General features: G+C 36.4%; 1 protein-coding gene across 1 annotated transcript in view; it reads left to right on the top strand.

Annotated features, from left to right (window-relative positions):
• lmbrd1 (LMBR1 domain containing 1) overlaps nt 1–22,178 on the top strand; it is a 90,509-nt gene that overhangs the window by 55,075 nt on the left and 13,256 nt on the right. Inside the window, exons 8-14 of the mRNA XM_047350831.1 lie at nt 1,539–1,664; nt 2,414–2,566; nt 10,079–10,143; nt 10,306–10,408; nt 13,896–14,000; nt 15,366–15,515; nt 17,290–17,371. Of these exons, the coding sequence (XP_047206787.1) occupies nt 1,539–1,664; nt 2,414–2,566; nt 10,079–10,143; nt 10,306–10,408; nt 13,896–14,000; nt 15,366–15,515; nt 17,290–17,371 (784 nt within the window). The remainder of the gene's footprint in view (nt 1–1,538; nt 1,665–2,413; nt 2,567–10,078; nt 10,144–10,305; nt 10,409–13,895; nt 14,001–15,365; nt 15,516–17,289; nt 17,372–22,178) is intronic.

Here is a 22,178-nt window from a genome sequence, read left to right as displayed (position 1 = left end):
AAATGTGAAACGTAACTAGATGTTTCTTTAAGAATGGGACCTTCACCATCTCTGAATTTAAATTCTAAGCTCACAAAAAGTTAACAGTTTTATTTAACTCACACTGCTCCACTTCCTCCTCCTTTTGGTAGCACCATCACAAGTAAATACAGCAACAAAGGAGAGGCTCATGTCGGAAACCCGTATCCAGCTAAATCTCCCTCTTCCCTCTCAGCAGGCATAGGGATCACTTGCTCTCTGAGTCTCCCTCTTAGCCAACACTCACATGGAGTCACACTCATACACACAGCTTCCTCTCTTCTCTAATAAGGTATTTCTGGTTACTATTGACCACAGTTTGTTTTAAAATCAATTTAATCAACATTCATCATTATGATTGAACTGAAAACGTGAACTCAAAACGGTAGAAGCCATTTTAAATTTCTCCCGTGGAGTTGCACATTTGAAAGGGGAGGGAAATGTTTCTCCTGGGATCTGGGACAGGTTTTCCTTTTATGAGTGTATTTGATATTCGGGACATGCTCTGGCCTTAAGAGCTTCATGATTCATTGCAGGAGGCGACATTCGCCCATAGCATAGATCCACTGCAGAGACTAATAATAGTGTAGCCTGACTTTGTATCCCATGTGGCTCTCTTAATGCTGCCTTAACACTCCAACTAGTAAAAGTTGGTTTACAAAAAGAATAAAATAAAACGTTTCTGTGCTTAAAAAGGTTGCAGCATGTTTTCAAATGATCTTTACACAGAAGGACTTTGTTTTATTTTGTGCATTCGTAGCATTCCTGAAAGTTTATGAAAGAGACAGAGCACAGTGAAAGCATTTGACTGGTGCTCTTAGTTTCATTTTTAATGGGTTGCTCTGTTGTCTTTTATCAAACATCATCTTCATTTTTTTTTTAAATAAAAGTTATAATACCTCTTCAAGTGGCTAAAGACCACAGAATGTTTTGGTTACATAATCCTTCCCTGTTTTTTTTTTTTTTTCTGCTGTGCCTGTCTGTCTCCTTGTGTCTAACTGAGATGGTTTAATGTCACTGCTTTAAGTCCAAAAATAAATAGATAAATAAAAACACCGAAAAAAGAATATTGTTATCTGGGATCCAGATTTGTCTCGACAGACTGATTGTTGTAAACATTTTGGAACACCGAGTCAGAGGATACTGCTGTCACATGGGGGCACTGTTAAGCTGTAAATGCACCAGGGTGATTTAAGGTAGTGATATCCACACAAAATGGTTGCAGCAAATTCTTCAATAAGCCTCAGCACAATCATAGATTCCACAAATCTTTTTTTCCCTCTGCCAAAAATGACACTGCCTAGAAGGCCTGGATCTGTGGGATTTTTGCCGTGCACGCACGTGCATGTGTGCAGGCCATGTGTTTGCTTACCCTCGTTTGACTGTTGTCATGTGCCACAATATGACGGGTTTGCTACCAGGCAGGAGTGACTGTGTGTGGGAGGATACACGTGCCATATGTGCCACCTTTACTCTGACAATAAAATGTGTGATTATAACGGTAGTTTTGCATCTTCCAGGCATATGGAATGTCTGTCATGCCTTTGAATCTGATAAAAGGCACACGGAGTGTCGCATACGAACGCCTTGAGAACACTGAGGACATTGACGAGGTTGAGCATCAGATAGAAAATCTGAAATCTAAGGTAAGTGTTTAAATGACATGGCCTGTCTAAAGTGCACATGCAAGTGGCATAAACAAATATGATGAAGTTTCAGTTTATTGCATCAAATCTAATATATTAACAGTTCTGTACCATTAGAAATATTTGATTGATGATGCAAGTTTTACATAAATGCATTAACTAACAGCTCCACTAGCAATCCACACTCTGTCTGGTTAAGCATCATCACTTCTTTATTTTTATGGCCCCCTGTCTTTGCATGTTCTTAGACAGTGTTAGTTATGCCCTTATCAACCGCCCACTTAGATGCTTTCAATCCACGGGGGGATATGTCAAGTAAACACATTTTTTTTTTTTTTATATTAAGTAAAGCACTTAAGAGTTATGCATTTGTCACTGTATTAATGACAGTTTTGACACTATGGTTGCAAATAGCTGGGAGTAACCAAAACTAAAGTGCAACATTAAAGAATAAAGTTTATTTTTCACTTAATACTGGTAAATATATGCTATTTTTAGAGACGTGTGTTAAATAAAGAGCACGCTTTTTTCATGTTATATAAAAGTTTGGATTTTGGTCTGCCGCATAAATAATACCAAAGTGTTTTCAGGCCTAATATATATTCCTTCACTGACACAAAGTCTTGCTAAATGTCAGGATTTCTTCTAGATCAGTTAGCTGAATTTTCCCTTTACTGCAAAGTTCACTCTAAATATCTGTCTGAAGCTTATTTAACAATGCATTCCTTTTCTGTTGGTCTCCTTGGCAGTGTAAGGATGGACGTCCTCTGTCCTCAAAGGACAGACGCAACCTGCAGGAGCTTGAGGGCAAACTACAGGTCCTCCGGCGCAGAGGTAGACACCTGGACATTGCAGAGAGGAACTGCTGCTCTAAAGTTGGCATTGCTCTCAGACCTGTCAAGGTGAGTCTCTATTATGAAATTGGCTCCTGTTCACAGTTGTAAATTTTATGTGCATTGTGGGCAGAGGCCTTAACTGAGGCAAAATGGGAGGATCTGAATACCTGTGCTGTTACTTTTCTAAATATGTGTTGTACAGGTCTTTGAGAGAAAACGATACACAGTTTCAATGTCTTTACAAATAAGAATCGGAAAAATGTGGTGTGCTTTTGTTTTCAGCCGTTTTATATCTGATACCCTTAATTAAAATCCAAAGCAATAAATTGCCTTCAAAAGTAACCTTGTAAAAATAGTCCTTCTGTGGGTAATTTAATCATTTTATAAGTATAGCTGTTGTGTGAAGGCCTCAGAGGTCTGTTAAAAACATTGGAGAACAAACAGCCTCATGAAGAAAAGTTGGGTTGTAAAACATCTGAAAATGTCAAGAGCACGACCCTACTGCAAACCTATCGAGACCTTGCTGTCCACCTTAACTGGGAGGTCAGGTAAGGACAACGTTAGTCAGAGAAGCAATCATAAGGCCCAAGGTTACTCTGGAGGAGCTGCGGAAATCTTCAGCTCAGATGAGAGACTTTTATTTTCAGGACAACCATTTGTCATTTACTCCACAAATCTGGCCTTTATAAAATGGTTAGAAAAATGGCGCACTTTTTTGTTTTTGTTTAAAATGTTGAAATCATATTTCCTTTTCTTCCCACTCCATAATTATGCACCACTTTGTGTTGGTCTATCACATCTATCATTCCATCCATCCATTGTCTATACAAGCTTAACCTTGGAGGGTAGAGGGTGGCTGGTGCCCATCTCCAGCAGTCACTGGGCAGACATAAATTCCCAATAAAATAAATTGAGTTTGTGTAAAAGTTGAGAGTATCAATACTTATGCAAGGCTGTCTACTGTTGTGATACATAGTACACAAGTATCTGTTTTTTTCATGCACAAAACAGCATATTTCAAAACTCGTTTATTTTCAGCAGCTTCGAGTTCTGATGAAGAGTTTCTTAATGCTATAGTTCTGATTTAAACTGCTCTAGATTTACTTTCAGTTCTACTCCACAGTACCGCATATTTGCATGATTCCCACGGGTAGTCTCTTCACCTAATTTACTGTGAAGTCTCTAAGGGAGACTTGTATTTTTCAGACAGGATCTCAGAATTCCTCTGGGTTGTACCAAATCAACCGCAAACCTGTCTCAGATTTTACTCCTTTTTGGTGCACACAGCCAGTAGCTTGACTTTACATAGACACCATAAAAATATTGAGGCCATACTTTCTAAGAGGGTCATACATTTGTTATTTATGATAAAAGCCTTTTTTCTACATGGTGAACCCCATGAGTCACGAGTTATAAGAATACAAAGATTTGAATTGGAGTTTATGCTAGTTAAAATCATAATTTTATGATTTGTATTTCTTTTTTTATTTTTGATGTTTTCAGTAGGGGTTAAGTTTTTGTCTTTTAACCTAGATGACTATAACTGTTTCTTTCTTTTCATGAACAGCACAAATTATGGCCTTCTGTTGTTGACACTAAACATAGTCAAATATTTTGACCAGAATTTTAAGATAAATTTTACTTTGGTTTTAACAAATGCAGCACATATTGTTTTAGGCAAAACTGATGAGACAACTGATTTTAATTTGACCCTATTTATTCAGTCCTAGAGCAGCAGGGACAGTTTCCAAGGGCTCATTTTGATGTGTAACAGATTTGGTAAACAAAAGCAAAAAATAGAAATGTATCTGGAATGTAAATTCTATTTAAAAAGACTTTGTTTAACTATAAAAGCCAACAGTTTATCATAACCTGAATCTACCATGGTATTTTTCAAGTTGTTTTTCTCAGTTTTTTCTGCAGCAATAAAGATTATATTCATTCTGTAGCAACACACAGTGCACCCAACATTCAAATTGTTGTGTTAATTCAAACATTCAAACTGTTGTGTTTAATGAGCAAAGAGTATCTGGTAAGCAGTTTTAAGATGCTTTAAAATATGTTATTTGAACTTCAGAGCACTGTGTATTTTCCTTAGGGCTATTACTATGAAGTTTGCAGGATGTTGCATCTCAGTTCATATGTTGTAGGGATTGTATTCACAGCTCATTAAAGAAGCCGGTTCTGGTGATCCATTCTTTTCAATGAGCCGTTTAAAAGATATGCTCGTTTCTATATATATTTTCTTTTATGAAGCCAGCCCAGGATAACACATTTTATCTCAGAAATAATCACTGGCAGGACACAAACCATTTCTGGACCCAGACTTGAATGACATTTTTTTTTTTTGGAAAATCTTATACTTTTTTATTCTTGTGTTTTTGTCAATAAAAAAGTGGATCACCAACATGGTGCTGGGTTTCTTAGGCTCAAACTTTTAATTTTGTCATTTTAACTGTAAGAAATCCACATCTATATTTTAGACATTTGAGAGAAAAGATTTCTGCTATGTGGTTCTTTAGTCATTGATGAAAATCCTCTCTCATTGCTCTTACATTTTCACTGTAATATTCTCAAACTGGAGAAGAAAAATGATGCTGTTCTCCCCCACTTTAACCTCATGACAGTTAGCTTTGGTTCTATTTTAATCTTAAACCCTTTAACCCAAGCACAGGTACTATAGCCATTATAATTTAGATGTGTAATGACTTTTCATGCACTGTATGAATTAAATTATAAAGGATATAAATGGATTTGTTTCTAACATGAATTACCACACAGCTCCAATATAATCAAAAATGAGGCAGAAAAGCAGAAGGCTTTGAGTGTTAAAACAAAAAACAGCTGGCATGGCAATATTGACATGGTTGATCACATATAAATAAATGTTTAGCCGTTTGTCCCCACCTTGTTATGGTGAGTCTCACATCGCCACAGGTATTTTCTGGCTTCAGCTTTCAAACGTTAATGCTGCAACATTTACTACCAACACATTTTGTTCACATCCACAACACTTGTGGAGTACTTGTGCACATAATCTTTCAACGTTTAATAATGTTACACCATAATTAAATAGTACTGGTCTCATCTCTTCACGGTGTCTGTTCAATGCATTCCACGTTTGGTCAAACACACGAGGGAAAAACTGTGTGCATTATGTAGCTGGGGTTGCATTGTACTTTGCATTCACTTGCACTCTTAAATCTGACATTTACCCTTTTAAGCCCCAGTGTGGATGGCATGGGAAAAAGAATAGAATGGCGTTCAACGATAACCATGGTCCCTTTGTTTGTGTTAATAAGAGGCTGCAGACTCTTAGCTCATAAAAAATTGTAGTATTATTTTTGCTAACAGCATTTATAACAGTAAAAATAACTGTCAGATGTCTTATAATCATAACATAAAAACTGGTAACCATTTCCTCTGTACCGTTTATGTTGGTGTATATATACTTAACCTTATGAGATCTCAGAACAACTAGAAACATAATTATGTTTGTCACCCATACTTCCATGCTGTAACTCTAAACCAATTTATAAAGACTAGTGTGGCAGGACAAAATGCAGTCGTGATGATTCATTGCAATGTTCTCCACATCCAGGTATTGGCATCTTAGTTCATACTACCTTCATGTTCTTCTGCGTAGGTATACATACATGCATATTCAGTTTAAGTGATAATAGATACACAGTGGTATGTGTGCTTGATATACCTTCGATGACTCATCTAAGGCAGTGCACAGATTGAATAGTTCATTCCATTTTTATTTTCATCTCCATGTTAGGAGCAGGACAAATTCCAGCATATGCTTGTAGTTCACGGTACTTTCCCCTCTGCTGTTTGTTTTCCTGCTATTTGAGTTTGTTCCAGGCTAGCAAAAAACATTTTAAACCAGTGTCTGTAACAGTTTGTCTTTTACCAAGGGGGTATGTGGCTAATGACAGTCCCCAGACTCAAATTTGAGCAGTAATGAGTTGGGAGATTAATTCACTGTATGCTAGGATACTGGTGCTGAGTGATAAGCAAGACAATTGTGATTTCAGTGGGACCACCGTTTGCCAGGCACAGTCTGTTTTTTTTTTTTTTTTTCATCGTAACAGTAGTGTTGAGCTGAGTTACTGAGCATGTTGAGTTTTCCCAGCTGAAAAGGCTTCTCACATAACTGTCAGTGTTTGGCTGTGATTATGAAACAACATACGATAAAAATTCAACCCCTTATTGTGGATTGAAATGTAATACCCCTTTCTATTAAAAGAAAAAACCTCCAGATTAACTATTTGAAAATAATGTAATGTTTTCATAAACTAAATGTTCTATTTCTTTTAATTATAATAACTTAACTGTTCACAAAACAGTTATCTTAGATGTTTGGTTGCATTAAGATAGAAGCTCCTGCAAACCCTGAAGAGATCTTCACTGGAGGAATTGACACAGGCAATCTAGTCCAGGCATTGATTGCTGACTTCCAAACATCTTTCACACAAAGACACTTTTCTATTAGTCTAAAAAGAACCTGACACGTTGGCTTCATGAAATGAAGAGACGTGATGCTCCTCTGATGCTTCACCTTCAGATTTTGCAGCAGGTTTAACACTAGACCAGACCTGGTAACATAAAAACATCAGTTTATAATGACAAAAACGAATTTGGCCACCTGAGGTGTATTGAGTGGTTGCCGATCTGGGACATTATAATTTTGTTGTTTAGAGATTTAGTTAATTAATTCAGTTCGAAATTCAGAATCACGTAATTTCCTGTTGCACCTCTGGTGTCCACGCAATGCCTAGAGGATAGCAGCAGCAATATTCTTAGTGATGTGGTTGTTGCTACCCATCAGTCTGTAAAGAATCATTAGGCATTTTCCTAATTGTAGTGCTAAATCGTCCTACAGTAAGAAATGGTTTTCTCTAATGGATACAAGAGAGCTGCTAGACGTTTTAGGAGGTTGGCTTGCTAATTACAATATTTACATCTCAAACTATAAGTGCCCTAGTTCACATATTAAATGTCAAACTTTATGACAGTATAATTATAAAACACAAGTACAGCTTTTTTTGGAAGGGTAGCCAGAGGACACCTCATTTCTCTAAAAAGTACTCAGCAGCACAGCCTAGGTTTTTACTGCCAATCAATCGGCCAGGAGCTGAAAACTTATTTTCGGCAGTTAGTTTAATGTGTCACAACTGACAACCAAGAGAAGCTTCCCTTGTTCTTTTCATTTATGCTCTAATGTTCGTAATAAGATATAGTGTCGCTTTGGTGGAAAGAGTCGGTTTGTCTTGATATACCTTTATTTTCTGTTAGATTTCAAATCTCTAATCTCTGTATATGAACCTGTTGCACAGCTTTTATTGTCCATGATTGTGAAATCATTGAGTTCAAACTGAATTCAAACTATGGGTTTGTATGTGTTGTAGTCCTTGAAATAACCAGGTCAGACCTCACTATAAAACTGGAAATTGGTATCTGCCTCATACCATCCTTCAAACACAGTGGTGGAGGGTAATGATTCGAGCTGGTTTTGCCCTTTGAACACCTGGGTATCTTGCATAGTTTTTCACAGTCTTATATCACCAAATATGAGTCCATCTGTGTGGCAGCTGAAGGTCAGCTGAAATGTTTCATTACCATAACAATAAACCCATGCCCAATGGCAAATCTACATCAGAAATGAAAATAAATGTGCTATAGTTACCAGTAGATGTTTTCAAACTCACTCCACTACTAATAGTGGAACCTTAAGAGAGCTGTAAATAAATGACCATGGATTAAAGTAAAATTCTGAAAAATAAAATTTTTCCACAACAATGAGACACAAGCATTAGAAAGTCAGTAATGTAACATTGCTTAGGAGGTTCTACAGGCTGTTGAATGTGTGTTCTTATTTTCTCTCAGATTGATTAATTTAGGTTTGTTTTGTTGGATAAATGATGGCATAGTGTAGAATGGCATGCATTGTTTATCTCAGGATATATTTATGTTTTTTAGGATGTTGTGAGCACCAGATTTTTTATTATGTACAGTACACACCAAAAGTTTGGACACACCTTCTCATTCAAAGAGTTGTCTTTATTTTCATGACTATGAATATTGTAGATTGTAAATTCCGAGCCCAACACTATAGATGTTACTCTAGTTAAACACATTTTAAAAATCAATAAATACGATGAATTTATTCAATAAATGTGTTCTAATACTCCTCAGTAACAGTCAGATAACATGACAACCAATTATTTATTTATGACAATCTCTTGAGTTTCATTTTACTTTTTTTTTTTTTTTTATTGAAAATGCACAGGATGCCACACTGACAATATAAAAAAAAAGTTGATGGAAGAGGAAACCTGATAAAGTAACCAAGAGTTATGAAACAAATTAGGCATTAAAAATGCATTTCGAGTAATCTTTTGTTGATTTTAAGACTGTGGTCAAAACTGACCCCAAACACCATGGATAGTAACAGAAAGCTAACGCTACAGGAAAGTTAGTGCACCCGTTGTTAATATTATTAAAAGAAAAAACAACTAACACTGATTAACAATCCCCTCCTCTACTTAACTGATCAGATCAACATTCTAGCAGTTTAACTGACTTAATTTTATGCTCTGATGGCAAGTGTTTAGTTTAGTTTTAGTTTTTTTAGCAGTATATTTTACTTATCTGTCATCTACATTACAGTAATGCAGGTAAATCATCAGAAATATAAAACTAACAATTAAGTAAGCTTAAACATACAGCATACTGAGATTTTTTTCTGCCTTTAATGAAAAGGTATATGTTTTAGACAATGACAACAAATTTTTACACTAAAATTAGGGATGCACTGATATGAAAATGTGTGTCGATATCTGATATTAATATGCTGTTATCACCGATAAGCAATATTTACCGATAATACAGAAGTATTATGTATTTCCCTACCATATCACTGGCATTGCTTCTCTGCTTCAGTCAAAGGCGCCTATATCATGCACTGCATCAATATCACTCTTATGCCTAAACAAATAACACATGGCTAACCCTCTCCCCTCCAAGAACAGATACACAAATGGATACACAGATGGCTATCATCATCGGCCTAGTTTTACTTATCGGACGATACCGATATGTTAAAAATGACTAACATGGGCCGATACTGATGTTATTGCCGCCCATCCCTAACGAAAATCCACCGTTTGTGTCCTTGGGTTATCTGTATTGATATTATTATGATGTGTTAGCTTTAAATTCCTGACGCATAAAAGTTTGTTTTTCTTTACCCATCTTTAGAATTATATAACTTTAAAAGCCTTCTAAAAGATTGTCATTTTGTAGGATTTGTTGTATATTTGGTTTTCACCCACCTTTTGCCTCTGTGGTTGCAATCTGTCTACCTGACCAATCCTTTGAAATAGCTGTGCCAAAATTGCCCACTGTTGCCATGGGCACCAGTGCCAATCTGAGGCTCCACATGCCATATGGTCTCTCTGACCTGGCAGAAGTGTACACAATAGTCATTTTCTTTTACCGTGGTTCACAGAGGGTCTGAATGTGTGCATGTGTTTTGTACTAAACATGTAAACTGTCTTTTCTTTGCAGATATTACTGGGGGTTTTCTTTATCTTGGTTGCACTGCTCTTCACTATTTCCCTGTTTATTTCAAAGTAAGTAATTGTTTTACAGAACTTAATTCTTCACATTGCCATTGTATTTGAAAAAAAGACCCAGTTATAAAATAAGGGGCAGTATAATTGTATTCCTTTTATTGTTTTACATTTAATTTCAAAAATCGTATCATATACTGATGTTTTTTGCTGTGGGTTTAGTTTGGATAAAGCTCTTCACTCTGCTGGCATCAGCTATGGGTTCATAATTTTTGGCACCAACTTAACCAATCCTCTCAACGAACTTCTGCTGGCATTACAACCTGTAAGTATTCTTTAATCTCTCGTGTCAAACAGATGATTATCCTCAATTAAGATGGGCTTAATGCCATATTTCCTCGTTTCCATCAATATGATTTAAAATTAAGCCTAATTTAAGCTGCATCACAGTTGATTCTTTAATGGGCAAGTAATACTCTTTAAATTAGATTTCAAAATGTTGCACCAAAGGAAAGGCACGCAAATAGTGACTTTATTTAAATTTCAGTTTGTTGGCTAAACTCTTGCAGAGAATATTTTAGCTGTTGAAATAAAAAGGCATGTTTTACCGTATTGTGTCTTTTAAAAGATTGTTGTGTTCCTTAGTTCTCAGCATTAGTAGGTGAACAAAACATCTGCTCAGGATAAAGGATAACTGTGCAAGGTTTATAAAATATGACCTCAGACATCAGGCCTCAACAGGTCCTGTTAGAAATAGCTTCAGACGTGTTTTTTGTAAGCCAGGGTTTCTGAAAAAGCTAAACTCCGCATGTAAATATGTTTAGTAAATGATTCATTTCCAGCACAGGACGAAAGCTGTATTCTCTGAGACAGTAAAAGAACACAAGCAGAGAAAATAAAGAGAAACTGCATTACTCATTGCTGGACGCACGTCGATCAGGATTTTGAGAACAATTTGTGATCACCTGTTTCATAAAGCTTTGAACTGACAATATCAGTTTTATCTGATTGTGATTTTTCTTTAAGAAATATTTATCAGAAGAGATGGTAAATAGCATAGGCATTTTTTCGTATTTTTTTTTATGTGAGGAGCAGAGGTGATTTCACAGTGTGAGTTAAAGAGTTGTTTTAGTAAAACTTTACAAGTTGAAATTTTTTTTTTTAAATAAAGAAAAATTATCACACACTGTAATTTGTCTTTAACATGCCATATTTGGTTAGGGTGGTTACCATTACAAAAACAGCTGTCTCAATCTGTATAATCCAGAGAACATATATCCTTACATTACCTCTGAGATTTTCAAAAGGCTATCAGCATTTCCAAATCCAAAATCTTCCATGACAGATATAGGTTGAAAGTTTAAAAGCTTAAACAAACCACCTTTGCTGTACTCTGTACATCCTTCCTGTTATCTTCTGAAAGTCTCACTCTGTCTTGCTCGCTTTTAGTATGAATGAATGACAGACATGTCTCAACATGTCCTAGACAATAGTTTCCTTTTAAGTAGCTTTTTATGTCTATGTACTTCCTCTAATTCATTATAAACACCTCACTGATAGTGAAAATAGCTATTATTGAGTCTTCTTCACTTAGTAGCAGCAACCACTTTGAGACCTTAGCATGGTCTGCTTATTAATCGAAATACATTTTGAATTTTGAGTTTCCAGTTGACCAGTTGATTTCAGGATGCATATATAGTCAGTGCACTTCAAATAACATGAACCTTTTGTAAATCTTAACCTATCTGTTTCTCAATACCATATCCAAGCACCTTTAAAAGTAGAAACATAATAAACTGTTATTTTCTTGAATTGTTTAAATACAGTCATCATATGAATCAGTTATGCTTTCTGTTCAAATATTTATGAATAATACAGGTCCTTCTCAAAATATTAGCATATTGTGATAAAGTTAATTATTTTCCATAATGTCATGATGAAAATTTAACATTCATATATTTTAGATTCATTGCACACTAACTGAAATATTTCAGGTCTTTTATTGTCTTAATATGGATGATTTTGGCATACAGCTCATGAAAACCCAAAATTCCTATCTCACAAAATTAGCATATTTCATCCGACCAATAAAAGAAAAGTGTTTTTAATACAAAAAACGTCAACCTTCAAATAATCATGTACAGTTATGCACTCAATACTTGGTTGAGAATCCTTTTGCAGAAATGACTGCTTCAATGCGGCGTGGCATGGAGGCAATCAGCCTGTGGCACTGCTGAGGTCTTATGGAGGCCCAGGATGCTTCGATAGCGGCCTTTAACTCATCCAGAGTGTTGGGTCTTGAGTTTCTCAACGTTTTCTTCACAATATCCCACAGATTCTCTATGGGGTTCAGGTCAGGAGAGTTGGCAGGCCAATTGAGCACAGTGATACCATGGTCAGTAAACCATTTACCAGTGGTTTTAGCACTGTGAGCAGGTGCCAGGTCGTGCTGAAAAATGAAATCTTCATTTCCATAAAGCTTTTCAGCAGATGGAAGCATGAAGTGGTCCAAAATCTCCTGATAGCTAGCTGCATTGACCCTGCCCTTGATAAAATACAGTGGACCAACACCAGCAGCTGACACGGCACCCCAGACCATCACTGACTGTGGGTACTTGACACTGGACTTCTGGCATTTTGGCATTTCCTTCTCCCCAGTCTTCCTCCAGACTCTGGCACCTTGATTTCCGAATGACATGCAGAATTTGCTTTCATCCAAAAAAAGTACTTTGGACCACTGAGCAACAGTCCAGTGCTGCTTCTCTGTAGCCCAGGTCAGGCGCTTCTGCCGCTGTTTCTGGTTCAAAAGTGGCTTGACCTGGGGAATGCGGCACCTGTAGCCCATTTCCTGCACACGCCTGTGCACGGTGGCTCTGGATGTTTCTACTCCAGACTCAGTCCACTGCTTCCGCAGGTCGCCCAAGGTCTGGAATCGGCCCTTCGCCACAATCTTCCACAGGGTCCGGTCACCTCTTCTCGTTGTGCAGCGTTTTCTGCCACACTTTTTCCTTCCCACAGACTTCCCACTGAGGTGCCTTGATACAGCACTCTGGGAACAGCCTATTCGTTCAGAAATTTCTTTCTGTGTCTTACCCTCTTGCTTGAGGGTATCAATAGTGGCCTTCTGGACAGCAGTCAGGTCGGCAGTCTTACCCATGATTGGGGTTTTGAGTGATGAACCAGGCTGGGAGTTTTAAAGACCTCAGGAATCTTTTGCAGGTGTCTGTAATAGAAAGTATTTTTTGTAAGCACACATACTAATTACATTAAAATATGTAAATGCCAAATCTTGTGAAGTAAATATTACTCTGTTGAAGTGTTTTAGATTGATGGAAAATCAAATTACTTTCCTCTCCTTTTTCCTGTAGGTTTCAGCCAGTAGACTTAAACCTGCAATAGAAAATGCTCTACTGTAGTTAGTATTCTGCTGCAGGTTTTGGTGAAAAAAATGACAGACAGCTCAGGCCAATAAAGAATAGCTTCACAGATAGTGGCATTGATTAAATGTCTAAGACGAGTGTTTAGTATGACTGTGGTGTTTAGGATATTAAGTGCTTCACAACAAGAGCAGGTTATTAAATATGTGGTGCTCAGGTTGTAGGTTAACTCTGAACATGTGCAGTTGCCTACCTTTATAATTGTTGTTCAGTGGTCTTAATGAAGTATAGCCTTTAGCCCATGTGTTTTTTTTTTTTCATTATTAGAGTTATGCAAACATTATTGGTGGTATATTTCTGTAAATCTCATTAGGTGTTTTTTAACATGCACTTTTATATGTGCAATGTAGCTGATCTCTGTCCCTGGTTTTACAGGTTTTTCCACTGGATTACATCCTAATCACGGTCATGACCATGTACTTTGTGCTGACATCCATGGCTGGCATTCGTAACATGGGCATCTGGTTCTTCTGGATAAGGGTGAGAAAAAGCTACTTTTGTTTGTTGCCTTAACAAATAGGGCAGTGTTGCTTCACAAATCTCTGATAAATATTAAATCAATCTCAAACATGATTTCTGGTTAAATACTCACTTGTGACAGCACTGCCAGCAGTGATTTTGTCAAGAATAAGCTGGATCACCAGCATAAAACTACCTTAAGAAATAACTTTTTTGTGTCTATTTTTGAAGACTACATTTCACAGCTAGGTGCACTGAGACCCAGAAAGTCATAGAGTTTCCATGTTTTCTTTTTAATTCCTTTTATTAATCTTTTGAAATACAAGTTCATGTACATTTGTCTTGTGTTAGACTGAGTATAAGGTTTACTGGTGTTGTTTTTACAACACTTTCTAGTAAAGGCAGTTACTTGTATCCAGGTAAAAAGGTTTATCTGTCTGTTGTTCTTCATTGTAGTTGAACACTTAATTTTTTAAGTAAAACAAGCATTAGGAGCCTCCTCTGACACTAACAATCTTGAGTTTCAGAACGCCATTAGATGGAATCCGCAGTTTTTTTCTTTAAGAAATATGTTATCAGGAGACAGCATTAAAATCTTTTTTTTTTTCGTTTTTTATGGGAGGATCAGAGGTGATGTCACACTGAGTGAGTTAAAGAGCAGTTCTAGTAAAACAGAGTTTTGCTAATATTTTAAGAAGAATGTAAAACATATATTTATCTTGCTTGTTGACCCAAAACAGGAAACATTTGGTCTGATTTACTGTCAGTCAGTGAGGAAACAAAGGCTTTCTTTTATACAGTGTATGTAAATATCTGGTTTCACCTGTATGTGTAATTTGCTGACTTTGCTGGTATGAAAATGCAAGGACATTGCGACACAAACTGTCCCTGGACAGTTGTACTGATGGGATAGCAACCTGCCTTTGGGCATTTTAATAGCAGAAAAAAAAATTATTGGGCTACATAAAAACATTAATATTAAACTGTTCTGTCTGATGTTTTGGATTTTTTATTTTTTCTTTAATAAATGAACTTTAACTAGTGGAACTAAATTTATTACATTGCCATGTTTTCTTAAATAATATCTGTTCTTAAAAATATAATAAATCTGTTACTAATTGAGAATACATTTAAAAAAAAACGTTTCGGTGAAGCTGATGCTTCTGTCTATCAATGCTCAGTTTTCGGCTTGTAGCACCGATATCAGTAGTGAACATATTTGTGTCCTGTTGGTTAAAACAATGTTGATGTTGAGAATTTGTCATTTCCTGCCTGTCCCATTCCTATAGGATGTTTTTTTTTCAAGGTGTCAGTATTAAGTTAGAAATTCTGGCTGCTTCCCCAGATTAAACAGTGAACAGCACACTCCTGTGTTTTTCTTTGTAGCTGTACAAAATAAGACCAAAGAGAACACGTCCCCAGGCTCTCCTCTTCCTCTGCATGATTCTGCTGTTGATTGTTCTCCACACTAGCTACATGATCTACAGTCTGGCCCCACAATACGTCATGTATGGCAGCCAGAAATATCTTGTACAGGTGAGGAAAAACAATTCATGTAATTGTCCATGACTTTCTATGTTTTTGGTCTCCCTGGTGAGATCTAGCTCCAAGTGTGGGTTTCTAACAATGTCAGTATCAGTGGGTTTGAACCACTATGGTCCAGCTCCGTGTAGGCAGCAGTTTGGTCTCCATGGGCCAGCTGCCAGCCTTTTAGATTCTTGTTCTTTTTAAATCCTGTCTATCTGTCAGACTGTGTGGCTTTTGTTGCGTGGATTTGTTGTCTGACAGTATACCATTCTTGTGTTCTTGCTCTGCTCTTTTTGTGTGGGCGTCTGCATTTGGTTATAATGCAGAGTTATGTGTGTGTTCTGTCTAAAAAAAAACAGTTATTTTAGCAGCATAATTTAAATAAACCATGACATCGTTTTGCTAAAACATCATCTCCCTTACTGAAAGACAAGAATAAATTAAAAACTAGCTTCACAGATTGAATGTACATTATTCCTATATGTTGATGGTTGTTTACCTTTCGATTTCTTTCTTTGTTATGCCCAGGAATCTCAGTCTAGGTAACAGTACCCAAGCCTAAGTGATGTTACATAAATAAGTTGTTTTAATGTTTGACTCAGTTACCATGACTGAGATTTAGACAAATGTATGCAGCTGAGGAGAGCAATTATTCTCAAACCCCTTCAGTAAAGAGATTTACAACAGGAATAGGACTTTTTCTGTTTGTTTCATGTCAAGAAGACGATATTGATTGTATGATTGACTGAAGAATACTAGAATTACTCAGAGGTTGAAATATCTAGGTTTAAAATTAGAAAGCGTAAAAAAGGTAAATTGCATGTGTTAGGATTGTCAGTTTCTCATCAGCCCAATATAAAAATCCAAAATGATGACCTAACAAAGCTTGGTGATAGCTGCAGTAAAAACTTATTTGCACTTCTGACACGTTGTATACTATGAATCACTCTTACACATGGTACTATACAAGCTCCTTTAGTGAGCATGTTGCTACAGCGTTTAGGAGTACAAAATGAAGATGGATACATTATTAGCTTGTGTTACAATTAATAGCTTGCCACTTAGCATGCCACTTAGGAAATCTCACAGCGTTTTTCACCTAAAACTAGAGCATGCTTAGATTGTGTTAGTATTAGATTGTATTTGCCATGCACATAAGATCCAAATTTCTTCACTAAAGGCATTGCAATTACCATCACTTGTATGTGTGTCACAATTTAAGAACCACATAGAACTAACGTAAAAAAATACATCTTTAAAAATTATAAATTTTTATTTTCAGCAATATTCATGAATCATTTTGGACCTACCTTATCCTATAGGACAGTAAAAGGCCTGATTGGACAATGGTTCTCAATCCTGGTACTCAGGACCCACTGTCCTGCATGTTTTATGTGGTTCTCTGCTGCCACACCCCTGACTTAAATAAATGTGGGGTCAACAGGCTTCTGCAGCACTTGATGGCATGCTGAGGGGGGTAATGTAGTCATTTGAATCACGTTTGCAGGTGCAGAGATATATGGAAAACTTGAGGGCCAGGATTGAGAACATTACATATAATGACAATGCTCAACTAAGAGGTACTGGGTCAGAAAGTTGACAAAATGAAAAACCATAACAGCCATTTAAATTACTAGATAATTTTGTTCTTTATCGCAGTTCAACTAGAATCCCAAAAAGCAGTACAACTAACTTGATCAAAAAACTTACCCAGACTTTTGTTTTTGTTCTGCATGAAGTAGTGCCTATGTTTTGTAAATAACGTGTCCTTTTTTTCTGTTAGAGTCAGGCACCTTCAACTGATCCAGTGCCTAGAAATGTTACTTTAAGCACTACAAAGATATGTGACGCAGACGCACCTGAGGGTAAGTTTCGCAGTACATGGGCAGTGCACTCACACCATAAAACATGTACCCAGGTTTAGACTACTGTAGCAAACATGAAGGACTGGGAACCAACTCAGCTTCTTAATTTAGGATGGTGTTTAGTAGTGCTGATTATCACTTATTAGACATAAGAGCAAATTATACAAAGAACAAACATTTACTCATACAAGATGTTGCTTGAACTTGTTCCCATGCCAACGCTAATTACAGTACATCAGCCGTGAAAAGAAAAATGTGTAAATTTACATCACACCAGTGAGCTTTATTATGGTAATTTATTCATCTGTCTAATGCTTGAATCGTAGGTAATAAAGGGGACACTACAGTGCAAAGATGGATTTTAAATACACCTTCTTACCAACTTATGTGTACTAAATTACTAAATTATCTGTATGGTTGGTTCAATGTAACAAGAAAGTTCGCAAAATACAATCAGATCATCGCTCTCTTTCAAACTGAATAACTAGGCTTATCCTCTCAGTATTTTAGTTTGTCATGTTGCTGTCATGTTGGTACACAACAAATGTTTACAATCTGTTTTACAATTTTCATACATTTACCATAATAAGACTAGCTTTGTTGGCTGTTTAAACCACAGCTCTCTATATTTACAAACTGCAGTACAATTTGTGCTTTCTGAAATGAGTCTGCACGACATCTGCGTGACTGAGTGCTTCTTCGTAACAGTGGGCGGTAACTCATGCAGGTAATTTGGTAGCACCTTGTGGGCATAAATGACCAGTGACCAGTCATGCACAGTTCTGAATTTCTTAAAGCCTGAAACAGAGCCAAAAGGAGGTGCCAAAGTCTAGTTTCCTCTCAGACCACTTAAATTACAGCATGCTGAAAGGTTATTATGGATTTGTTGCTCATCCAGGCCCAAGCATTAATGCCTACTCTGGATTTAGAGCCACCAGCCTGATTGTATATCTTCCACTAATGCTGACACGAGAGCTCAGACTTGTTGGGCCATTGACAAGGAACCTCTTTGGGGTCTAGTGGGGTATGTTAGAGAAATGTTAACAGCAGATTCCTTTGGCCCTTGTGTTGTGTGTGTTAAACAGACCAATTTCTGAATTTAGATATAGGACGTTTGTAGTATGGATTAGTGTTTTGTCCCCCCCCCCCCCCATTTAGGAAAACGTCACACCAGCTGAGTGATGTGGTTTATGTGTGGACCGTTTCGTCCCTTTATTTATTGGCAGAAACCTGCTTTGTTTCATTTAATTGTTTTCTTCCAAATTCAGATAACCCTGTTATATTTTCTACGTTGCATGTTTTATGAAGTAGTAACTTTTTCCACCTAAAACGTTTTGTTTCACATGGGTGATGCTTATTTCAGCTATTCAATAAAATAATACACCATATTAAATCTCAAGCAGCTTTGAACGCAACAGTTTGGGTTAGGGTTAACATAACAAAAACTGTTTCAGTTTAACCAAACACTGTTTTTTTAAAGGTAGGTACTTATCGTCATGGACAATAAGATATGGCCCTCACCTCATGACACAGTTATATTTGCTTGGTCTGCAAAAATATAAAATTAAGTATAAGGTTAAACCTTGCCAAAGTATCGGATCACAAAGATTCTTCGCCTAACATTGCACACTAAGAATATAATCAGTGTTTTTTGCTTCACTTGTCAGAGGCTGTATTATTGTCTCTGATTGGTGTTCCTTTCCATTTCAAACACTCAGACCTCCAATAGAGGGAAGTCACCTGTACAAACAAGTCTGTCTTTCGCCTGTTTGATGAATTGGCTTTCTGTACATGTTATTGTTTGTTGTTGTTATCAGGAGATTAAAAGTGCAGTGGAAAGTTAATGACTCAAATAGTGCTTCAATGCTTTCCCAAATGACAATCCGTAGAACTGGGATGCAGTCAGTGTTGCTAATGAGATATGATGAGTTAAAATGTCAAGTGTGTAATAAAACTCACACAGAAGTTCAGATATAAAAAGTTAAGTAGGAGTTGCTTATTCTCACAAACAAAAATTTACCCCGTTTACTTCTAGGCAGTATATGATGTATCTTTTCAAAATGTATGTTGATGTTCATCTTCTTGATAGAGAGTGCTTTGGATGAAAGTAACTGAAAGACAAAAATAAATACAGAACATTTCTGTTTTTTAATCAATTAAAAGTAAAAATCTTTGTTTTAAGTACCTTGAATGCATGTTGAATTGTTCATGAAGCTGTAGTGATACTACACATTGTGTGTATATAATTTTGTTCTGAGTCCATTTTTATTTTAAGAGTTTCTTAAGACGGTCATTAAAATCGGAACCCGAGGAAGAAAACTAAGTGATAATGCTGCGTATAGCAGAGATAATAAAACATATTTGTTGTCCTCTAGATTCGTACTTCATTCAACCACACTAAAATGTGACAGGAAAGTCAACGCAAAGATTAATGAGAAGGTGTTGGCTGAAATAGATTGAGATATCACTAATGGACGGATAGTAGCCAAGTTTGTTTACATAACCTTATCTTTTACAAATTAGTATTCTGCACAGTATATAAACAAAACAAGAACACTCAGTGTAACTTCCAGTGAGACGACGGCTCTATTTTGCAGTTTTAATGAAAGAGGTCCTGATCCACTTCAAATGTTAATGGATTTCTTCCTTTAGTCATTACCTTGTTGGGAAGCGTTACACATTATTTAGCTTCTGCTAAACCCTAATTAAACACAATATAGTTTATGTTCTGGTTATTTGTGTATTGAGGACAATGTGGGCGTAACAGAAAAGAGGCAGGAGTCAGGATTAATTAATTAAGTCACAGAACATATAATTAATATGATACTGTATTACAGAAATTGTTTCCCGAAGTGTGAAATAGATACTCAATAGAGTATCTATTTACTCAATACTCAATAGAGGATGTCATTTTGGCATATAAGATGACTGAAAAATGTGACAAAAGAAAAAAATGGCTTTTGGTAAGGTTTGCTGTACATGTAGACATGCGCTGCCTTGCAAAAGTTTGAATCCCCCTTAAAATGTTTCACATTTTGACATGTTCTATGTACATGTGCAATTTATTGGGATTTTATGTGACAGATCTACACAACAAAATTTCAGCTGCTCATTATATATAGAGAGTTGTGAAGTCATACTTTCAAATGAACTTGGTCATGTTGTTCCATTTCTATGGGGATCAAATCTAATTGTTAACTTTATTAATTTACATAGATAGATAGATCCCCTCCAGTTGGAATGAAATATGATGAAGTCACTTGATCAAATAAATTTGTAGTTTTATTTTATTTTTGCCACCTTTATAACCACTCCTGCTTTCAAAACAAACGTGGTACCACCTTCTATGAGTAGGAGGATGTGTCAAGCTGAAGAACTGCATGCAACTGAGAAGGGAATACATTCACTAATCAGCAGATTCTGTGGATATGTTACAGGCAAAAGTTTTTATATAGCTGGAAAACAAAAAACAAGACCTAAACGTTTCTTGATTTTTATGTAACCCATTTTATAAAGAGGAAGAGTGTATTTAATCTTACCGAAATATATATATATTTTTTTGTAACTGAAGAGTTTGCTGAGAGTATTCGAGAGGAAATAATGGCTAAATGTTTGACAAATAGTTAGACGCATGCAGAATTTAGGGTGTTAAGATAACACATAGCATTTGTTTTTATTAAGAGCACCTTTTTGACATAAATCAGGATTTTTATTTTTAGTAAAGCATTTTGCTTTATCTGTAGTGGAATGCTTTGCTCCATTTCATGTGTAACAATGACAGAGCGAAGACACAAGAGTAAAATACTCCCAGCAAAATAGAAAAACAGAGAGGAAGACAATAGGGAGATAATGCAGACATATGAGGGTAATGGTTCTTCTGGCTGCAGGAAGTTGGAACTCCATGTCAGAGAGGAGTCAGTCTCAGTTGATCAGCTCTCACTTTTTATTTGATGCAGTCTTGTTCAATAGGAACTGTAACTTTGTAAACCTGACGAGAGCAGGAAGGTGGCAACAGGGGCGAGGATTAAAAGCTACCGTCAAGACAATTTCCAGCAGAAAATGTCACATTTCCACAGTTCTTATCTGGGTTGAATAAATTAAAGCATTTTTATTGTTCTGCTGGTATTTCATGTATTAATATGGTGTCGAGATTTTTTAATGCACGATTCCTGTATGTTTGCTTATTTATTTTCCCACTTCTTGCATCTATGCCTTTTCTCTTCCATGCATATTGTTGGAAATTCTGTCTTTGATTAAATCCATCATTATATGTAGCTTCTCATGAAATTAATATAATTTTAAACTTAGCCCAGACTTTACTTTATAGTTAATCAATTAATTGTATTGGTTTAAAGAACAGAGTATTGCCATTGACAGGTAATGCACTCAAAGCATGATTATGTGTGTTTTTGTTTTGTTGTCATTCAGATTTGTTCGGAAATTACGTGAACTTGCATTTTGTAGAGCTGCAACAATTCCCCCGGGCTGTATGTGGGCATAGGTTGTGTGCATAATCAATTTAGGATCCAAGTGATCACTAAAACACCGTCATCGTCACAATTAGCTTTAATCTCAGCATCCAGGTTAGCATCAAAATTTAAGCTGAAACATAACAGGTTGATCCCATCACAGCAGAAACACTCCATCTGTCTGATCTTTGTTGAATCGGCATCCAAGTTATAAACATACATCAGACTAGGCGAAAAGGCTTCAGAATCTACATCTTAATCTATCAATCTTAGTTGTTTACTACTATTTGCACTTTCTAGACTCAGTCCTTATGACCCCTCTGAAATTAGATGGTTAG

This window comes from Girardinichthys multiradiatus, chromosome 22, assembly GCF_021462225.1.
Source record: "Girardinichthys multiradiatus isolate DD_20200921_A chromosome 22, DD_fGirMul_XY1, whole genome shotgun sequence".
Lineage (NCBI taxonomy): Eukaryota > Metazoa > Chordata > Actinopteri > Cyprinodontiformes > Goodeidae > Girardinichthys > Girardinichthys multiradiatus.
Note: the sequence above shows the minus strand (reverse complement) of the source record. Positions and strands in the feature narration are given on the sequence as shown.